The sequence below is a fragment of the Bos indicus genome, chromosome 6 (genome assembly GCF_029378745.1).
Source record: "Bos indicus isolate NIAB-ARS_2022 breed Sahiwal x Tharparkar chromosome 6, NIAB-ARS_B.indTharparkar_mat_pri_1.0, whole genome shotgun sequence".
Taxonomy (NCBI): domain Eukaryota; kingdom Metazoa; phylum Chordata; class Mammalia; order Artiodactyla; family Bovidae; genus Bos; species Bos indicus.
In genome coordinates this window covers 117,063,369-117,079,881 of record NC_091765.1, presented here as the reverse complement: position 1 = coordinate 117,079,881, position 16,513 = coordinate 117,063,369, and the positions used below count along the sequence as shown (strand labels likewise).

General features: G+C 68.2%; 2 protein-coding genes across 3 annotated transcripts in view; one reads left to right on the top strand and one right to left on the bottom strand.

Annotated features, from left to right (window-relative positions):
• The first annotated feature begins 4,393 nt into the window (after window positions 1–4,393).
• On the top strand, window positions 4,394–13,116 carry NAT8L (N-acetyltransferase 8 like). The gene is made up of 3 exons (XM_070791924.1): window positions 4,394–5,627; window positions 6,896–7,060; window positions 8,881–13,116. The coding sequence occupies exons 1-3, from the start codon at window positions 5,252–5,254 to the stop codon at window positions 9,246–9,248; spliced, it is 909 nt and encodes a 302-aa protein (XP_070648025.1). The 5' UTR covers window positions 4,394–5,251; the 3' UTR covers window positions 9,249–13,116.
• Window positions 13,117–14,559: 1,443 nt separating this feature from the next.
• Window positions 14,560–16,513, bottom strand: part of POLN (DNA polymerase nu) — a 153,029-nt gene continuing 151,075 nt past the window's right edge. For both annotated transcript variants that reach the window (XM_070791923.1, XM_070791922.1), the window contains one exon: window positions 14,560–14,872. In XM_070791923.1, coding sequence (XP_070648024.1) covers window positions 14,699–14,872 — 174 coding nt within the window. In that variant the 3' untranslated portion in view covers window positions 14,560–14,698. The remainder of the gene's footprint in view (window positions 14,873–16,513) is intronic.

The following is a 16,513-nucleotide window of genomic DNA, read 5'->3' as shown; positions in this document are numbered from 1 at the left end:
CGCTGGTGTCCTGTGTCCCTGCTCTGGCCACCAGGGCCCACCGTTGTCCCCCGGAGTCCCTGCCTGGGCCTGGGTTTCCCCGCCGGGCAGCTCTCCCACCCTGGCACCAGGCTAGGGGTGTGCACCCGTGGGCACGGTGGCCACCGCCTTCCAGGGTCCTCCCCTGTTCCCTGTCTGCACCTCCTTTTTAGCGTGGAGGGTGCACTTGGCCATGGCCATCTCTGTGCCTGGCGCTGCTATCCCAGGTGGCCTGAGCTGGACACTCCTGGTCCCCTGCCTGGGAGGGCGACCCCAGTCCATGGCCCAGCCTGTCCTATCCTTGGCGCCTGGCTGCACACAGCTGTTCAGATGCTTTGTCCAGGCCCTTCCTTACCCCAGTGGCTTCCCAACCCTTGACCGTGACTTCCCTCCCATCCTCTTCTCTTCTGCTGGACCCGCCCAGCCTGTGGGTGCTGCTCCAGGTGTCAGAACCACAGGGAACAAACCAGAGTCTTACCTTGGCTTCAAGGGGGGCTGAGCTTGATGTCTGAGGGTGAGGATGCCCATGGGCTGATTTCAGTCAGGCCAGAGCGAGGCCTGGGGGAGGGACAGCTGGAGCCGCAGGCAGCCTCAGTGGCCTTTGGGCCTGGGCGTGGGGGGCAGGGACCGGAGCCACCTGTCCTGGGGCCCCCAAAGGAGCAGAGGGTGGCAGAAACAGGCACCTCCATCAGGGCACTGCCAGAGAGTGGCCACATCCCACGGGTTGGCCTCCGTCATATGGCCATTGCTGGCTGCCAAGGAGCCCAGATTCTCAAACACGAGGATCGCTGAGCCCTTTTTGGGGGGAGCAGGCAGGCACTTCTTAGTGTAGCGTGTCCCAGGAAGTACTCAGGACACATTTAACCTGAAAATCACCGGTTTATCTAAAATCGAAGTTTAACTGGGCCGGGCAGCCCCAAAGCCTGGCTCCAACTGGAGCCCCTGTGAACAGAAAGGAGGGGTCCTCATGGAAAACCTCTGCAGGGGGTGCCCTTTGGGAGGAAGAGACAGGGCGGCAGGGGCCGCAGGCAGAAGGGCTAGGCGGCGGCAGAGCCATCTGCCCGCAGAGGGCGGCGGGCGGCATGAAGGCCAGACAGGTGGGCAGGCTGAAGTCTGAGCTGGACCTTCCTGGCTGCTGGCCGAGGATCGACTCGGGCTGGGGACAGAGTCGGCGTTGTCGGGAGTGAGGGGCCAGGGCTGGGGGACAAGGGTGAGCAGAGAGGCCCAGGAGGCCGTGGGGCAGACACACCTGGGAAGGCGCTGCGGAGAGAAGGCCCTTGGGGCTTGGGGGTGGGCGCGGGGAGGTGATGCCCCCGAGGAGGGGGCATTCACAGGGCAGGGAGAGAGCAGAGCCCCCGGCGGGGGGCTTTGGGCAGAAGCCAGCCTGTCGCAGGCCCTGGAGGCCGAGCAAGGCCCCAGGTGGGCCCCCTGGGGTGGGTGGCTCTGGCCACGGCAACCTTGGTGGGAGCAGAGTCTGTTGAGGTGGGGAAGGCCCGCTCGGGGGTGGTGCTGGAGAAGCCACTGGGGCCCCGGGAAGGGTTTAGCCTTGTGTGCAGGCAAGGCCAAGGACATCCTGGCTCTGTCCTGAGCAGTACCGCCGCTTTCTGCTGACTGGACCAAGAGCGTCTTCGTGGCCATGTTGGGGCCACGTGAGCTGGGACGGCGTCGCCTCTGGGGCAGCGCTTGCTGCCCCTGCAGACTGTTCACTCGATCATTCCCACTCGTCTGCCTTCGTCACGTCCGTCCATCCTCCAGCAGTCTGGTCCTTCCCAGCGTGTCCCCCCGGCCTGTGCCCTCTGGCTCCCAACCAGCTGGGCGTTCCCACTGCCCACCTTCATACTTCTCGTTCGGAGGCACTGCTTCTTAGATTCCACACATCTCGCGGTGGCCTGCCTGCAAGTAGCTTCCTAGACAACCGTGTGGTAAATCAGCCGTGTGAAAATTTCTGCGAGCACATTGGCCTCGTGGTCCCCGCCACCCCCGGGCCTTAGCACGTGCTGTCCCTCTCCACGGAGTTCCCACGCGGCCTCCACCTCCCACCTCGCTCTTCAGCCCTCGTCCCAGCTTATTCTCCTTGGTCCCGAAGTCCAGCTGGAGCGCTGCCTCTCTGACTGGAGGCTCCTGCACCCAGCCCCCAGCCCCCAGGCTGTAAAGCATCGGGAGAGCAGAGCTTCGGCGGGAAGGCCGGGTGCTGCGTCACAGACTCCGGGTTAGGAGCAGGCAGCCTGGGTACAGCAGGCGGGTCAGGAGCGTCGCGCCCTCCCTGCCCTCAGGAGCTCTCAGAGCCCAGGGCCCAGCGAGCTGCCTGGCAGGTTCTAAGCAGGGGACCCAGGCCTCCAGCTGGGCGGCTGGTTTCTCTTGCTTCCTCCCTTCACGTTCTCTGGGAAGAGCCCCTCGGGCTGGGCCCTGGCCGCCGGCCCCAAGTCTGCTCCTGGTGCCTTTGCCTCCCAGGCTCCTGGCCCTCCGGCCCACTTCGCCAGCACCCCCGCCACCTCCGCAGCCCTCCCGGGTCCGCCTCTCCCTAGGATCCCGGAGACCCTCTCTGCTCTGGGTCCCCTTCCCCCAGGGTGGGGGTTCTCCCACTCAACGAACAGTCCGGTGCTGGGCCTCCTCCTCCCCATTCTGGGGTCTGGGCGGGGGTCTTGCTGTGCTCAGAGGACCCCCACTATCCCCGTTGGGGACCCGTGGGGCTCTGGTAGGTGTCAGGCCAGGGTAGTTGGGTCAGTCAAAGTCAAGAGGTAGGGGCTGGAATTTGTGGGGTGGACCTGGGTGAGTGACCCTGGAGGTGCTGGCAAGACTGCTGGACTCCGCCCACCCCAGGCTCCCGACAGCACCCAGGACCCTGCCCCCAGTCCAGCTGCGTGAGGGGACTCCCCTCCCTGGGCCCCAGACTGAGGCCGGGCGGCAGGGCCTGGGACTGCCCAGCTGCCCGCACCTCTCCCCTCTTCCTTCTCCCCAACTCGCAGCCCCTTGAAGTCCAGAACCCGGGCAGGCCTCCTTGGGGGCCAGCCTTGTCCCTCCCCACCTCGTCCAGGCGCTCTCCCTTCCCAGCCAGGGGCTGGACCACTGCCTCAAGGCGCCGTGGCCTTTCCCAGCCGTGTGTAGGCTGGAGGATGAGCTCAACCCACTAAGGCAGGAGGGCGCCCTACAAGGTCAGGCTAAGTGGGGGCCCAGGCCCCCCTCCTTCTCTGGGCCTGGAGGGGCAGGGCTGGTTATGGACCCGGGAGAGACCTGGCAGCTCAGTTGGTAAAGAATCCGCCTGCAGTGCAGGAGACCCGGGTTCCATCCCTGGGTCGGGACGGTCGCCTGGAGAAGAGCATGGCAGACACTCCAGTATTCTTGGGCTTTCCCTGGTGGCTCAGACAGTAAAGAATCCGCTTGCAGTGCAGGAGACCCGGGTTCCATCCCTGGGTCAGGAAGATCTCCTGGAGAAGGGCATGGTGAACACTACAGTATTCTTGCCTGGACAATCTCATGGACAGAGGAGCCTGGGGGGCTACAAGGGTGGGACATGACTGAGCGACTGACAACGGCCAGCAGAGGCCACGGGCCTGTAGGGACCCCTGCAGACCCGGATCTAGGGGCGGGTGTCAGGACGCTGCCCCGGCGCTCCCACGCCCGCCCCTCTTCCTTCCTGGACTCCTTGCACGCTGTCCTCTGGCTGCGACCTTCCTCCTGCCGTGGAGCCGGCCATCCTCAGGATGCCTGAGAGCCCGGCGCGCGGCGCGGGGCAGCCCCGGGCGGCGTGTGGAGGGCTCTCTGAACGGCCGGATGAGGGCCCCTGACATTGTCAGTGATCCCACCCGGCTCTCCTGGAAAGTCACAGGCGGACCCCGGGCAAATCCTGACACACGAAACACAGCGAGTGCGTGACGCCCCAGCTCGGCTGCCCCTCCCGCTACGACCCAGCGCTTTGGGCCCCGGGTCCTCCCTTTTCTCACGCCCCCTGGGTCCCTCAGGGCGACCCCGCGAGGGGCGGTCCCTTTCCTGGCCTCTGGGTGACCGCCGCCGCCTCACTGGGCCCCAGCGGCCCGAGGGTCCTCAGGCCTGGAGCCCGAGGCTTGCTCTCCACTCTCGCGGGTGTGAGCTCCGCTCCAGGCCGGCCCGCGGGGTCACTTGTGGGGAACTGGGGCGACGCGGGGAAGGGGGGTGCGGGGATGCCGGGGGGCTGGGCTCGTCAGGCTCTGGGGGCGGGCCTGGGACTCCCGCCCTTCCCCTTCCACTTGCCCCCCTCGCCTCCTGCCCGCGGCGTCGGCGCGAGGGGCTCGCGGGGGCCCGGGGCGCGCGCCCCGAGCGCCCTCCCTGCACCTGCACCGAGATCGCGGGGCGCATGCGCGGGCCGCGGAGGGCGGGGGCCGAGCCGGGAGGGGTCCTGCGGGCCCCGCGCCCCCGCGCCGGCGCTGGGGATCCGGCATCCGAGCGCGGGGACCCGCTAGGCTGCGGGCGGCGTGGGCATCGGACCCCGCTCTGATCGCGTCCCCGCGCCGCCAGCCCGTGCGGCCCCGGGCGCAGGTTCCCAGGGGGCGCCGGGCGGGGCAAGCCGGGGCGCCCCCTCCCCAGGATCTCGGTCAAGCGCCGCGTTCAGACAAAGGGGCGGGAGACGGAGACAGACGCTTCCGTGACAGCGCCCGGTGGCCGAGGAGAAGGAGCAGGAGGACGAGGCGGTGCGGGGTCCGGTGGCGCGGCCCCAGGTCCGAGCGCTCACCGGCGGCGCGCGCGGGGGCGCAGGGCCCTGGCGGGAGGCGCCCGGCCGGGAGTCCCACGGAGCGCCCGTTCCGGGCCGGGACCCCGGCCGCGACCCCCGGCCTCACGCTCGCTCGTCCCCTGCCGGCTTCGCGGGGACTCGACCGCTCCGTCGCGCCCCGGGGACGCCCGCGCCGCCCCCGGCCGGCCGCGGTGCAGCGCCCGAGTGTGCCATCGGGCGGGCGCGGGGGCGGCGTCTGCTCCCACCCTCGAGATCACATGGTGACCCTCGGCAGCCAATGCAGTGGACGCTAGGACCCTGCGGGACCCCGGGCGCCGCGACTGCACCGGCGCCGCTGCATTATAAATACTTCTCCAAAATGCGGCGCAGCTCCCTGCGCGCGCCCCGGCCGCCCGCCGCCTCCGCCCCGCGCTCCTGAGCCGCCGCCGCTGCCGCCGCCGCCGCCGCCGCGGGTCCGAGGGCGCCGCGCCCTTGCCCTGGGCCCGCCGCCCGGCCCGCGTCCCTGCGCTGCGCCGCCCGGCCGGGTGCATGCATTGTGGGCCTCCCGACATGGTCTGCGAGACGAAGATCGTGGCCGCCGAGGACCATGAGGCGCTGCCGGGGGCCCAGAAGGACGCGCTGCTCGCCGCCGCCGGCGCCATGTGGCCCCCGCTGCCCGCTGCCCCCGGGCCGGCCGCCGCCCCCGCCGCTCCCCCGCCCGCACCGGGCCCCCAGGCTCTCGGCGGCGCCGGGGGCGCGGAGCCGCCCGAGGGGCGCGGCGTGTACATCCGCGAGTTCCGCGCGGCGGAGCAGGAGGCGGCGCGCCGCATCTTCTACGACGGCATCATGGAGCGCATCCCCAACACGGCCTTCCGCGGCCTGCGGCAGCACCCGCGCGCGCAGCTGCTCTACGCCCTGCTGGCCGGTCAGTGCGCGGGGACCCGGCGGGGCGGCGGGGTCGGGGCCGCGGGGTGCACCCCGGCCTGCCGCAGTCTGCGCCCGCCCGGCCCTCTGGGGACCCGCACGGGGCTCTCTCCGGCCCTCTTGTCCCCCGCCCCCCCCCCCCCCCTCGGCCCCGGGCCTCTGCCCGGGAAGGAGGCGGACCGCTGCCTTCCCCTTGGACGCGCACGTTCTGCGGCGGCCCCGGGGCGAGGTGGCCCCCGGCGCTGGGGCCGGTCCGGGCTCCGGGCCAAGGCGCGCTGGGCGGGGGCGTGGGAACCGGTGTGGGCCGGGTGCAGGGGCTGCGGGCGGGGAGGACTGGGGTCTCCACCCGCGTCCCCTCCCCGGTCATCCCGGGTGGGGGCGGGGGAGCAGCAGGTAGCGCCCGCCGCCGAGGCCCCGCGCCCGGCGCGTGTAACTATATATAATCCACCCGGCGGGGGAGGTTGCCTCGCCGGCTCCAAGTGCTAATTTATGAGGGGCAGGCAGCCAGCTCCCCGGGGTGCCGGGCGGAGGGAGCGCGCCGAGGAAGCGGGGCGAGAGGCGGTGGGCCTGAAGCGGGCGCCCCCATGGGGGCCTTTGAGCCTTGGCCCCTTGAGGCCTTGCAGCGGGAGGGCGATTCTCCCCATTTCGTAGATGTGGAGCTTGAGGCTGGGCGGGTGGGACTTCCCAAGGTCACGCAGCAGAGGCCTTTCACTGCAGGCACGTCTGCCTCCGAGCGCTGGAGGCCCGGTTCGGCCTTCCTCCCTGGCCCCTGCCCTCACGACGCCCAGAGGCCGGCCCTGAGGGTTCTTGGCTGGGGTGGGGCCCCCCAAGTTCCCAAGAGAGGGACGGTGCCTGGCCTGCCGGCTCTTTGACTCCCCCCAGCCTCATGTAGGCCAGGATATGGACCCAGCTAAGGGTCTGGGGTGATGGGCAGGGCTCCCCGCCTCCGTAGTCATGCCCTGATCTGTGCCTGCCAGTGGTTGAGGGCAGTCTGCCAGGGGCCGCTGCTGTGCTCAGGACACTTGGAAGTCCTGATGTCAGGGGTGACAGCATCGCGTCCTCACGGATGAGAAGTTTGCCAACAGGGCCAAGTGGGGGCGGCAGCTGCGATGGTCTTTGCTCTTCCAGAGAAAACGGGCTGGGCTGTGCGCTTGGGGTCTTCTCTGCCCATGGCCCCGGTGGTTATCGAGCAGGGGCCAGTGCGGTGCGGGACGCGGGTGGCCCGCAGGCCCCGCCCCAGAGGGCACTCAGCGCGCCCTCTCCCCGCAGCACTCTGCTTCGCCCTGACGCGCTCGCTGCTGCTGACCTGCCTGGTGCCCGCAGGGCTGCTGGCCCTGCGCTACTACTACAGCCGGAAGGTGGTCCTCGCCTACCTGGACTGCGCGCTGCACACGGACATGGCCGACATCGAGCAGTACTACATGAAGCCCCCCGGTGAGGCTCCGGGCCCCGCCCCTGCCCCCGCCCCCCAGCCCTTCCTCCCCGCAGAGCCGCCCCTGCCCCAGCAGCCTCGGGTGGGCACCGGAAGGCCTGGGCCGGGCGCAGCGTGAACTGAGCCTCCTAGGAAGGAGGGCGCTGGCCGAGGGGTGGGGTGCCGCAGGCTGGCAGGGCCGGGCTGGCAGGACTGGGTCCTCCTCCCAGAGCGTCCCCGGCTTCCGTCCTGTGTCCTCTGAGGGCCTGGCGCTGCTGGCCCAAGCTGGCCCTGGGCCACGCTGACCCGCCCTGCTGCTCGGGCTGCTGCTGCCCGTTGCCTGGTGCCCGTCTCACCCCCCCAGGGGCCCATTCGGTGCGTCTCGTGGGTCCTGGGCTGGCCTGGAATGCTGGGGCCCTGAGTGGCAGGACAGGGGACCCCACAGTGGGGGGACGAGAACCCTAGGAGAACGGGGGTCTCATGTCACGGCTTCCACTTCTGGTCCCTGGGCCACTTATTAATCCCAGGGTCTCGCCCCGGCCCTGGTTTTCTGTAGATGGAGGGGCTGGCACCTGCTCTGGAGCCATCTCCTCTAGGGAGTTTATGCTTCAGGCTGGCCTGGGGGCAGGGGCAGGCTTTTCTGTGTGCCCAGAGTTGGGATGTGAGGGTACCCCAGGTGCAGGAAGGTCTGTGTGGAGAGGGGCCTGAATGGCTGGTGAGGTTCTAGTAGGACCCTGGCGGGGGGCAAGGAAGGGCAGCTGGGCAGGGGAAGCAAGGCTCCCGGGGCAAGGCTGAGCTGCCCGGCGTGACCAGCTCCGGGCCATGGCGGCTGGTCCTTCTCAGCCCTGAAGCCACCTGGCAGGCCTTGGGCACCCTCGGTTCTGCGTGACCCTCTTCCAAGCCCAAACAAAGCATCTTATCAGCGTCCTGGAGCTTCAGCCCAGGTCTGCCTTGCACCAAAGCCTGGAATGGCCCCCCGTCTCTGGGGCGCAGTCCCCCTGGATGTGAGATCAGATGGGCTGAGACAGCTAGGGGGTCTGCAGGAAGACCCCACGGGGGCGGGGAGGCTGAGCGGCAGCTGACGGGCTGCACTGGGGCTTGTGGGGGCTGCCTCTGCTCTGGGGAAACTGAGCCTGTGCTGACCTCTGACCCGGGCTGGGTGGGTGGGGAGAGCCCGCGCCCCTGGCCAGTGGGCAGGTCAGTGGGTGGGGGGTGGTCATGCCCGAGCTCTGGCTGGGTGCCTGGGCTCAGTCTTGGGGTTCGGCGGTGAGGATACCTCCACAGAGGTGACAGGCCGGCGTGGCAGGGGGGTGGGGCATGCTGGGGAAGCAGGCAGGGGGGACCCAGCGGACAGGAGATGAGTGTCTTCCTGGTGGGGTCACATGAAGGTGCTTTAGGGGGAGGTTAGGCCTCCCATGGGGAGAATGTGGCAGTGGGGGCTGGTGTGGCTGTGGGCAGGGTGGGCACAGGCCAGGCTCCCTGGATGGGCACCATGCTGGTCTAGCCTCCTGGAGCCCCTGGGCCTCGGGTCACCGGAGGAGACAGCTCTCCCCTCCAGGCTTTGTCCCTCTGACCCTCCTGCGCCTCTCGGTTCCCCAGAGGTCTCCCCATGCCCCCTCCTGCCCTGCACCGGGCTGCGATGGGTCTGGGTCTGGGCCTGGGGGGGGCGTGGCTGGCCTGACCACAGGGCTCGCTGCACAGCCTCGGGCCCAGGGGCAGGGTGGCTCCAGGGCTGCTGCGGGCGGCAGGCAGGTGGGGCCCGGTGCTCGGCCCAGAGGGGCCCTGCGGGCTGGCCGGCAGGCGGTGGTGCCCGGGGCCCTGACCTCCTCCCTGTTCCCCGCAGGCTCCTGCTTCTGGGTGGCCGTGCTGGACGGCAACGTGGTGGGCATCGTGGCGGCGCGGGCGCACGCGGCGGACAACACGGTGGAGCTGCTGCGCATGTCCGTGGACTCGCGCTTCCGCGGCAGGGGCATCGCCAAGGCTCTCGGCCGCAAGGTGCTGGAGTTCGCCCTGGCGCACGACTACTCCGCGGTGGTGCTGGGCACCACGGCCGTCAAGGCGGCCGCCCACAAGCTCTACGAGTCGCTGGGCTTCAGACACATGGGCTCAAGCGACCGCCACGTGATGCCCGGCATGACCCTCTCGCTGGCCGAGCGCCTCTTCTTCCAGGTCCGCTACCACCGCTACCGCCTGCAGCTGCGTGAGGAGTGACCGCCGCCGTCCGCCCTCCACCCCGCCCACCCGCCCGCCTGTGCCCGCCCCGCCCGCCGCCCGGGCCGCTTTCAGACGCTCACCTTGGTGTGTGTGTTGGGCTCCTCCCTTTTCGACACCACACGGTTCCTTGGCCGGTTCCTGGGGGATGCCGGGCCGGTGTGCATCGGTGACGCGCGGGAAGGTGGGTGGTCCCTCCAGCCACGCCCCCTGCCCGCCCTGGGTCGGGCCACGCCCTGAAGAGTGACAGCGTGGGCCGCCGCGAGCCCACGCAGCTGCTGGGCTGCTCCCGGCCGGAGCAGCCCCATCCCGCTTAGCCCCGAGGTGGCCAGGGGCCCCGCCTTGCCCACCAAGCACAGAGCCTCTGGGGTGAGGCCCCCGGCGCCCAGCAGACCCCGGGCCGGCAGTGGGGCGGGGCTCGGCCGTCCGCCCCCAGTGGGCGTGGCCTGCTGCGCCCCGGGCCCGGGCTGCCCACGGCCGCTTTGCTCCGTGCATGCCGAGGATGTGGCCTGGCTGCAGCATGCCGCATGCCCGCAGCCCCCCGCCCCCGCCCTGCCCAGACTGGACCTAGACTGGTGAGCGCCCCGGCCCGTGCCCCGCTCTCTGGAGCCCTGCTGTCCACCTCGCCCCTCGCTTCCCCTAGTCCAGCTCTGCTTCGACGTTGATCACCCCCTCTTTCCTTTCGGTACCTGCCCCTCCTCCGCCCGGACTTTGCTGATTGGCGTCGTCATCCAGGTGTGGTTCCCATAGCGACGTGTGGTCCAGCCGCGGTCAGGGCCCTCCAGGAGGGCAAGGTGGAGGCGGCCGTGGGGGCCCCCGCTCCCCCAGGGCCAGCTCGATCGGGCGTGGTGGCTGCTCCCGGACCTCCCTGGGAACTTTCTGCCCCACAGCGGCCGGGCTCTGTCCTGTGAATCTTGACCAACCCAGGCTGACGCCCGCACCACCAAGCCCGTAGCTTCTCCCAGCCTGAAGCCGACCTATTTTTTAATAAGTTATTTAGACAGAATAGCACTCTGCATGACTTTAACTCTTGGGACAAAACGGTAGTTGATACCTACACACGCACACACACACACACCTGTGTGGTCTAGAATCTGCACTACTTCCGGCCCAGTTTGGTAGGGGTGGGTGCCGGGGGATGGAGGGACACCCTGACTGAACGTCGTTTCTGCCCGGAGGGCACTCCTGGGCGGGTGCAGGCGGGAGAAGCTTGTCAGCAGCGTCCAATGTAGGAGCGGGGCGCCTTCCAAGTGCCCACTCGCTGCCCCAGGTCACAGGCAGGGGCTTTTGGGAGTGGGTGGCCCAGAGTCGGGGAGGAAGGTGGTGGCTGGAGGGGCGTAGAGGCCCGCAGAGGCCCCTCGCTTTGGGGGGGGCGTGGCAGGCCGCGTGGGCCACGGACCTGGGCGCCACGTGCAGGGCCCTGGAGGGCGCGTCGTCAGAGGCGCTTTGAGTCGGCCACGCCTGGCCACCCGAGGGGCCCTGGGTACTGTGAGCAGCTGAGATAACCTGCGGAACATTGTACAGACCCCGCGCTGCCCTGTACATTCTCCCTGGTGGCGCCCGGCCCCCCGTCGGGGGTGGGAGTTTTGTAGACTGTACAGAAATCGGCCCCCTATTTTCTTGCAGCTCTCAGATTTTGTTAATCTGGATAATACAGACAGACGTAAAGTGTTTTAGCAAAACGGAAAACAAAGCTGTGCCTTTTTCCTCTTTCTGTTTGGTTTGGTGTCGGTTCGGGGCGGCCTTAGGTGGCGAGGGGCGCGGCGGGGCTGTGGCTGGCCTGGGGCCTGGCGGGTTGTGTTCTTGTCTGGTGGTGGCTCTGGGATGCTGCGGCTTCCTCCGGCCCTGTGCCTGTGGGGCCCGTCCCCGGCGGGGGTACGGGGGCAGAGGGCCCTCGGCATCTGTTGGTGTGGACTGGAGCGCCTGAAGGGGGTCCTCCTGGCAGGGGTGTGGCCCCTCCTGTCCCCTGATGTCTGTTCCTGCTGCGTGGCCCCTGCCCCACCCCTGCAGATGGGCCAGGGGGTGCTGGGCACAGGCTGGCCCTCATCATCCCCTCGTGCCCTTTGTTGCTGCCAGGATGGACTCCAGGAGGGGTGTGGCAGGGGGGCCACGTGTCCGCAATGCTCTTGTCCAGCCGCCGCCCGGCCCTGAGGTGGGCAGAGGTGCCTGTGTGCCCCAGGCTGGGTGCGTGCTGAGCCCGGGTTGAGACCCCTGCCTGGCCAGCGTGTGGCCTGGGCTCCTGGGGGCAGGTCTCCCAGCTTCCCCCCAGCCTGGGAGCTACCTGCTCCACAAACATGCACTACGCTGTGAGTTTTATACCTTTGTAGAAATCCTGATGTCACTTCTACCTCTGTGAAGCGTCCCCCCCGCGCTCCTGCCTGGGGGTGTGTCTGGGCAGCTTCTCTGTGTTGGGCAGTCCTGGGCCCCTCCTGGCCCTGCCGGCTCCCGGGCCTCCCTGGGCTGGAAGGCCAGCCCTGGGCCTGGCACCGTGCTCAGGGGTCCGGCTTCCAGGCAGCAGAAGCGGGAGGTGGAGCCTGAGCACGTCTTTGTTAGACGGACCTGAAGCGCTGGCCCGATGGGCCCATCCGGGTCCCGGGACCTGGAGCGGCTGAGGCTCCAGCACTGCTGTATGGCCCAGCGTCCTGGCCCGTGGCTGGCAGGCCTTGCCCAGGTAAAGGCTCTTCAGGCAGCTGGTCCCGAGGGCGGGCGGCCAGGGCGGGTGGGGGCGTGTGTCGGGCCAGCCGGGTGGTCTGGCCCACGCAGGGCCGTGGTGGTGCCCCCGGGTCCCTCCGTCTGTGTCAGGCTGGCCTCCCCCTGCTGGCCCAGGGCGGGGTTGGGGGCGGACGGATGAGGGGCTTGGACGGGGAGGCCACGTGGTCCCGGGGCCCCCATCCTGCTCTGGGGGTCCTTTCTCAGAGACGGTCCCTGGGGGTGGGGGCTCCTTCCCGTGTCTAGCAAGGGCTTGGAGGTTCTCTGGGCCCCCAGGCCTGGTTCTGACGTCCGGGGCGTGCTGGAAGTGTGGGTGCAGTTGGGGGCTGTCGGCGTCGGGGCTGCTGGACGGCGGCCCTGGGCCTCCCTGGCGCGTGCCGTGTCGCCTCTGCTTTCGCGTCTCTCCGAAGCCACTGCTGTGCGTCATTCCAGCCCCTGAACCTGAGCTGGGGCCCTGGGGCCTTTTTGGAGTTGAGTTCTGGGCCGAGCACGGGCAGACCCTGGGCTGTATTTGCTCGGGGTGCGGACGACAGGCTCTGGCGGCGGCGTGAGGCCCGCTGCCTGCTGGCGTGGGATGCGGTGTTTTAACAGCAATAATCAGCCACTTCAGAGAAGGGGTGTGCCTGCGTGTGCGTGTGTGCCTGTGGGTAGGTGCACACACGTGTGCCTCTGTGTGTGTGCACGTGTGCAGGGGGAGAGCCTGGTGTCTGAGGGCTCTGGGGGGCCGGGGGTGCTTGGCCGGGGCGGGCTGGCCCCGAGGCCTCGTCTGCTCTCTTCCGGCCCAGCCAGCCTGGGTCCCAGCCCTCCTTCCTCCCAGGCTGAGGCTGCTGCACAGGCCCGCATACAGCGGGGGTGCCCGGGGTGAGCTTTTGCCCAGGGCGCTGGCACTGTGGGGAGGGTGGCCAGGGCAGGGACGCTCGGGGACACTCTGCAGGCTGGTGGAGGTCAGATCTGGGGACGAGGCCCAGGCGGGCTGCTGTCGCTTGCTGAGTCCGCTGTCAGTGTGGCGTTCGGGAGGGCCCCAAGGGGCACCGAGTTCCGGGGGCGCAGGCTGCTGGGCGGGGGGTCCCTGTGAGCCGCGGGAGGGGCCGCAGCCACAGCCCTGCACTTGCCCGGCCCCTGATGCTGCTGTTTTTCAATAAAACCCGAGCTGATGGAACCATGCTCCATGCTTTCTTGCCGCGTCCTCTGTGTAACCCTGGGCCCGGAAGGGCTCCTCCCTGAGGTGCTGGGCTTCCCCCCCACCCTGGGGCGGGGGTCAGTGGTGGGGTAACCCATGGGCAGGGGAGGCCCCCGCTCCTGTGTCTGTGGCCCCGACCTGGCTGCCCTGCCAGCTTGCCGTCTGCCTGCCTGTCTGACGCTCCTTGGAGCCGTGGGCTCACGGGATGGGGTGAGGGGTGGGGCTGGGTGGGACCCCCAGGTCCTGTAAGGAGGGGCTGTGGTGGGGTTGGGGTGTCAGCCAGGGACGGGGACACTGAGACCCCGGGGGGAGGCGCCCAGCATGCCCCGGGGCTGCTGAAGCCCACCAGTGTGACGGCCCCCACGGCGGGCCCTTCCTGCCGGGGCCACCTTCCGGGTGGGGGCGCACCCCCTCTGCCCTTGGGGCATCCAGTGCGCCCCCTTCTCTGAGTCTGACTGGGTCCCACCTGCCCCACAGGGCTGCCCACACCCACAGCGGCCTGGCCTGGCCCTGGGACGGCACTCCCGGGACGGTCACTGGTCTGCGCGAGGTCCTCCCCAAGAGGAGGCAGTGGTCTCTGCCTCTGCGGTGACGGCATGAAGATGGGCTGTCGCTCAGACGTCGACACACGCTGGACACAGTGGCGTGGGGGGGCCCTGCGCCCCCCAAGAGGGTCAGGCGCGGCCATCAGGCCCTGCGTGCCCCAGGGGACCAGCGACGATTTGAAGCCTTGATTAGAACGGGCCTGGGCACGGTGAGCGGTGACGACCCCGTCACCTGGAAGAGTGAGGCCGTGTCCTGCAGGCTCGAGTTGCTGTAAGGCCAGGGTCCAGGCTGGGCAGGGGGCCTGCTCCCCTCCTGGAGGGGCTCCCCTCGGCCCTGCCAGGTGAGCACCGTGCCCCCCCTTGGTGGGGGCTCTCGGAGCCGGGACCCAGACCAGGATGCAGGGGTGAGGCTGCACGGGGTGGGGGGGCCCTGGGCTGAGCCAGGGTGGGGCAGGCCTGCTGGGGCCCGTCCAGCAAGGCGACCTCTCTGGCCGCAGTGTCCCTGTCATCCAAGGTGGGGCGTCTGTGTCTCAGGCCACGGAGAGGCTCTGGGGTGCTCAGGCCAGACCCTCCCTTGGCCCCGGGGTGCCTGTGAGAAGCAGCTGGCAAGCACCTGGGCACAGGCCCCTCCGGCCCTCAGGAGGGTGGTCGAGCTCTCAGGAGGGTGGTCGGGAGGTGCTCTCCACTCAGCTCACCGCCACCCGCGGGCCCGCTCGGGGGCGCTGGGAGCCAGGCTGCTGGCTGCTCCCGGCTCCTGTGAGGTGCTGAGCAGCTGCCTGGCGGGGGGACCCAGACTTGCCCCAGTGCTCGTCCTGACTGAGGGGCCAAGGGCTGCGGGCCCGGTTTCCCACCCCCAGGAAGGATTCACAAAGACAGGTCAGGACAGCTCCTCCAGAGGCGTTTACTGCAGGCGGCCCCAAGGGAAGGTGGCTGTGACCGCTCATGAAGCTCTGGCCTCCGGGAGGCCGCACCGCCGGCTGGTGGACCCCGGCTCTCTTCTCCGCTGTTGCCTGGGGCTACGGACCGAATGAAGGCAAAAAATGCAGGCGCGGGGGTCGGCGCTCCGGGGCTGGCCGGGGCCCAGATGTTGCTTGGAGACTCGGCGGGACGTTGGTGGGGCCGGGGGCCCCCTGCAGGGGCACCAGGTGTCCCCACGAGCGGCCTGCACTCAGGCTCACCTTCAGAGGCACCTGTGCGGGCAGCAGAGGTGAGTGCCCGGCCTTCCTGGCCACCTCCCGGGCCCCCTGGAAGGTGGACCAGGGCCCATGGTGCACAGGCAGCCCCTTGCCCAGACACGCGACTAGACACCCTGGCAGTTCTGCTAGGGACAGATGCATACTCACACACACGCATATGCACACACACACACACACACACACACACACTCATATACACATTCACACTCTCAGATACACACATATGCACATACACATTCAGACACATACCTTCTCACACACTCGCACTCACACTCTCAGATATATGCACACACACATACACACTCATACACAGATGCATACGCACACACACACGCTGTTATACATTCACACACTCTCAGATACACACGCATGCGCTCACCTGCACACACACACACACACACATACACTCAGGCACTCACACACATGCACACATGCCCTATACACACATTCACACACTCAGATACACACGCATGCACTCACACACACACACACATACAGTCTCAGGCACTCACACACATGCACACACTATACACACATTCACACACTCAAGATACACACGCATGCACTCACACACACACACACACACTCTCAGGCACTCACACACATGCACACACTATACACACATTCACACACTCAGATACACACGCATGCACTCACACACACACACACACACACTCTCAGGCACTCACACACATGCACACACACTCTATACACACATTCACACACTCAGATACACACGCATGCACTCACACACACACACACACACATACACTCTCAGGCACTCACATGCACACACGCTCTATACACACATTCACACACTCTCAGATACACATGCACACACGCACGTTCACATACTCATACATTCACACACAAATACACATGCATTTACACGCACATTCACACATGCACACATACATTCATGCACATACACTCTCAGGCACTCACACTCATGCACACACACTCTTACACATACATTCATACAGTCTCAGATACACACACATGCACCCACACACATTCAGATACACACACTCTCATGCACTCACACATACACACACATTTAGACACACACTCTCACACACACTGGCAGGCTTACAGGCTCCAGAATACCCACCCCGTCGTGATGCCTCAATCTTGGTTGAGCCCCTTCACCTGCCAGGGCCTCTGTGCGGCAGGGAGGCCTCAGGGGCTGGGCCAGGCGAGGGGGTCAGGGATGGGCGTGTCCCGGCGCCCTGTGGGCACCAGCTGCAAGGTGTGCAGGGGGCCCTGGAGAGCTCTCCCTGGGACCTGATCCTGAGTGGGCCCTGACCACAGCTCAACAGCTCCGTCCCCACCTGAGGGTGGGGAGCACTGCAGTGGCCACCACGGGGCTACTAGTGGGGTGAGGTCAGGCTTCCTGGGCTTCCAGGGACCTTGGGGTCCCCACATCTCCACCCACCAGGAGGACAAGCACAGACCACCCTGCATGATGGGTGGTCCCACCCCTGGCTGGGCCCGGGGGTGCTCCTTCCCACTGCCAAGCTGCCACCCACAGGGCGAGGTCGGGATGAAGTGAACAGGGCACGCTGCACAGAGCAGGCCGCTCCCAGAGGAGCTGAGGGGAGACCGGCCCTTTCTTGCCACGCTTCCAGCGGCTCC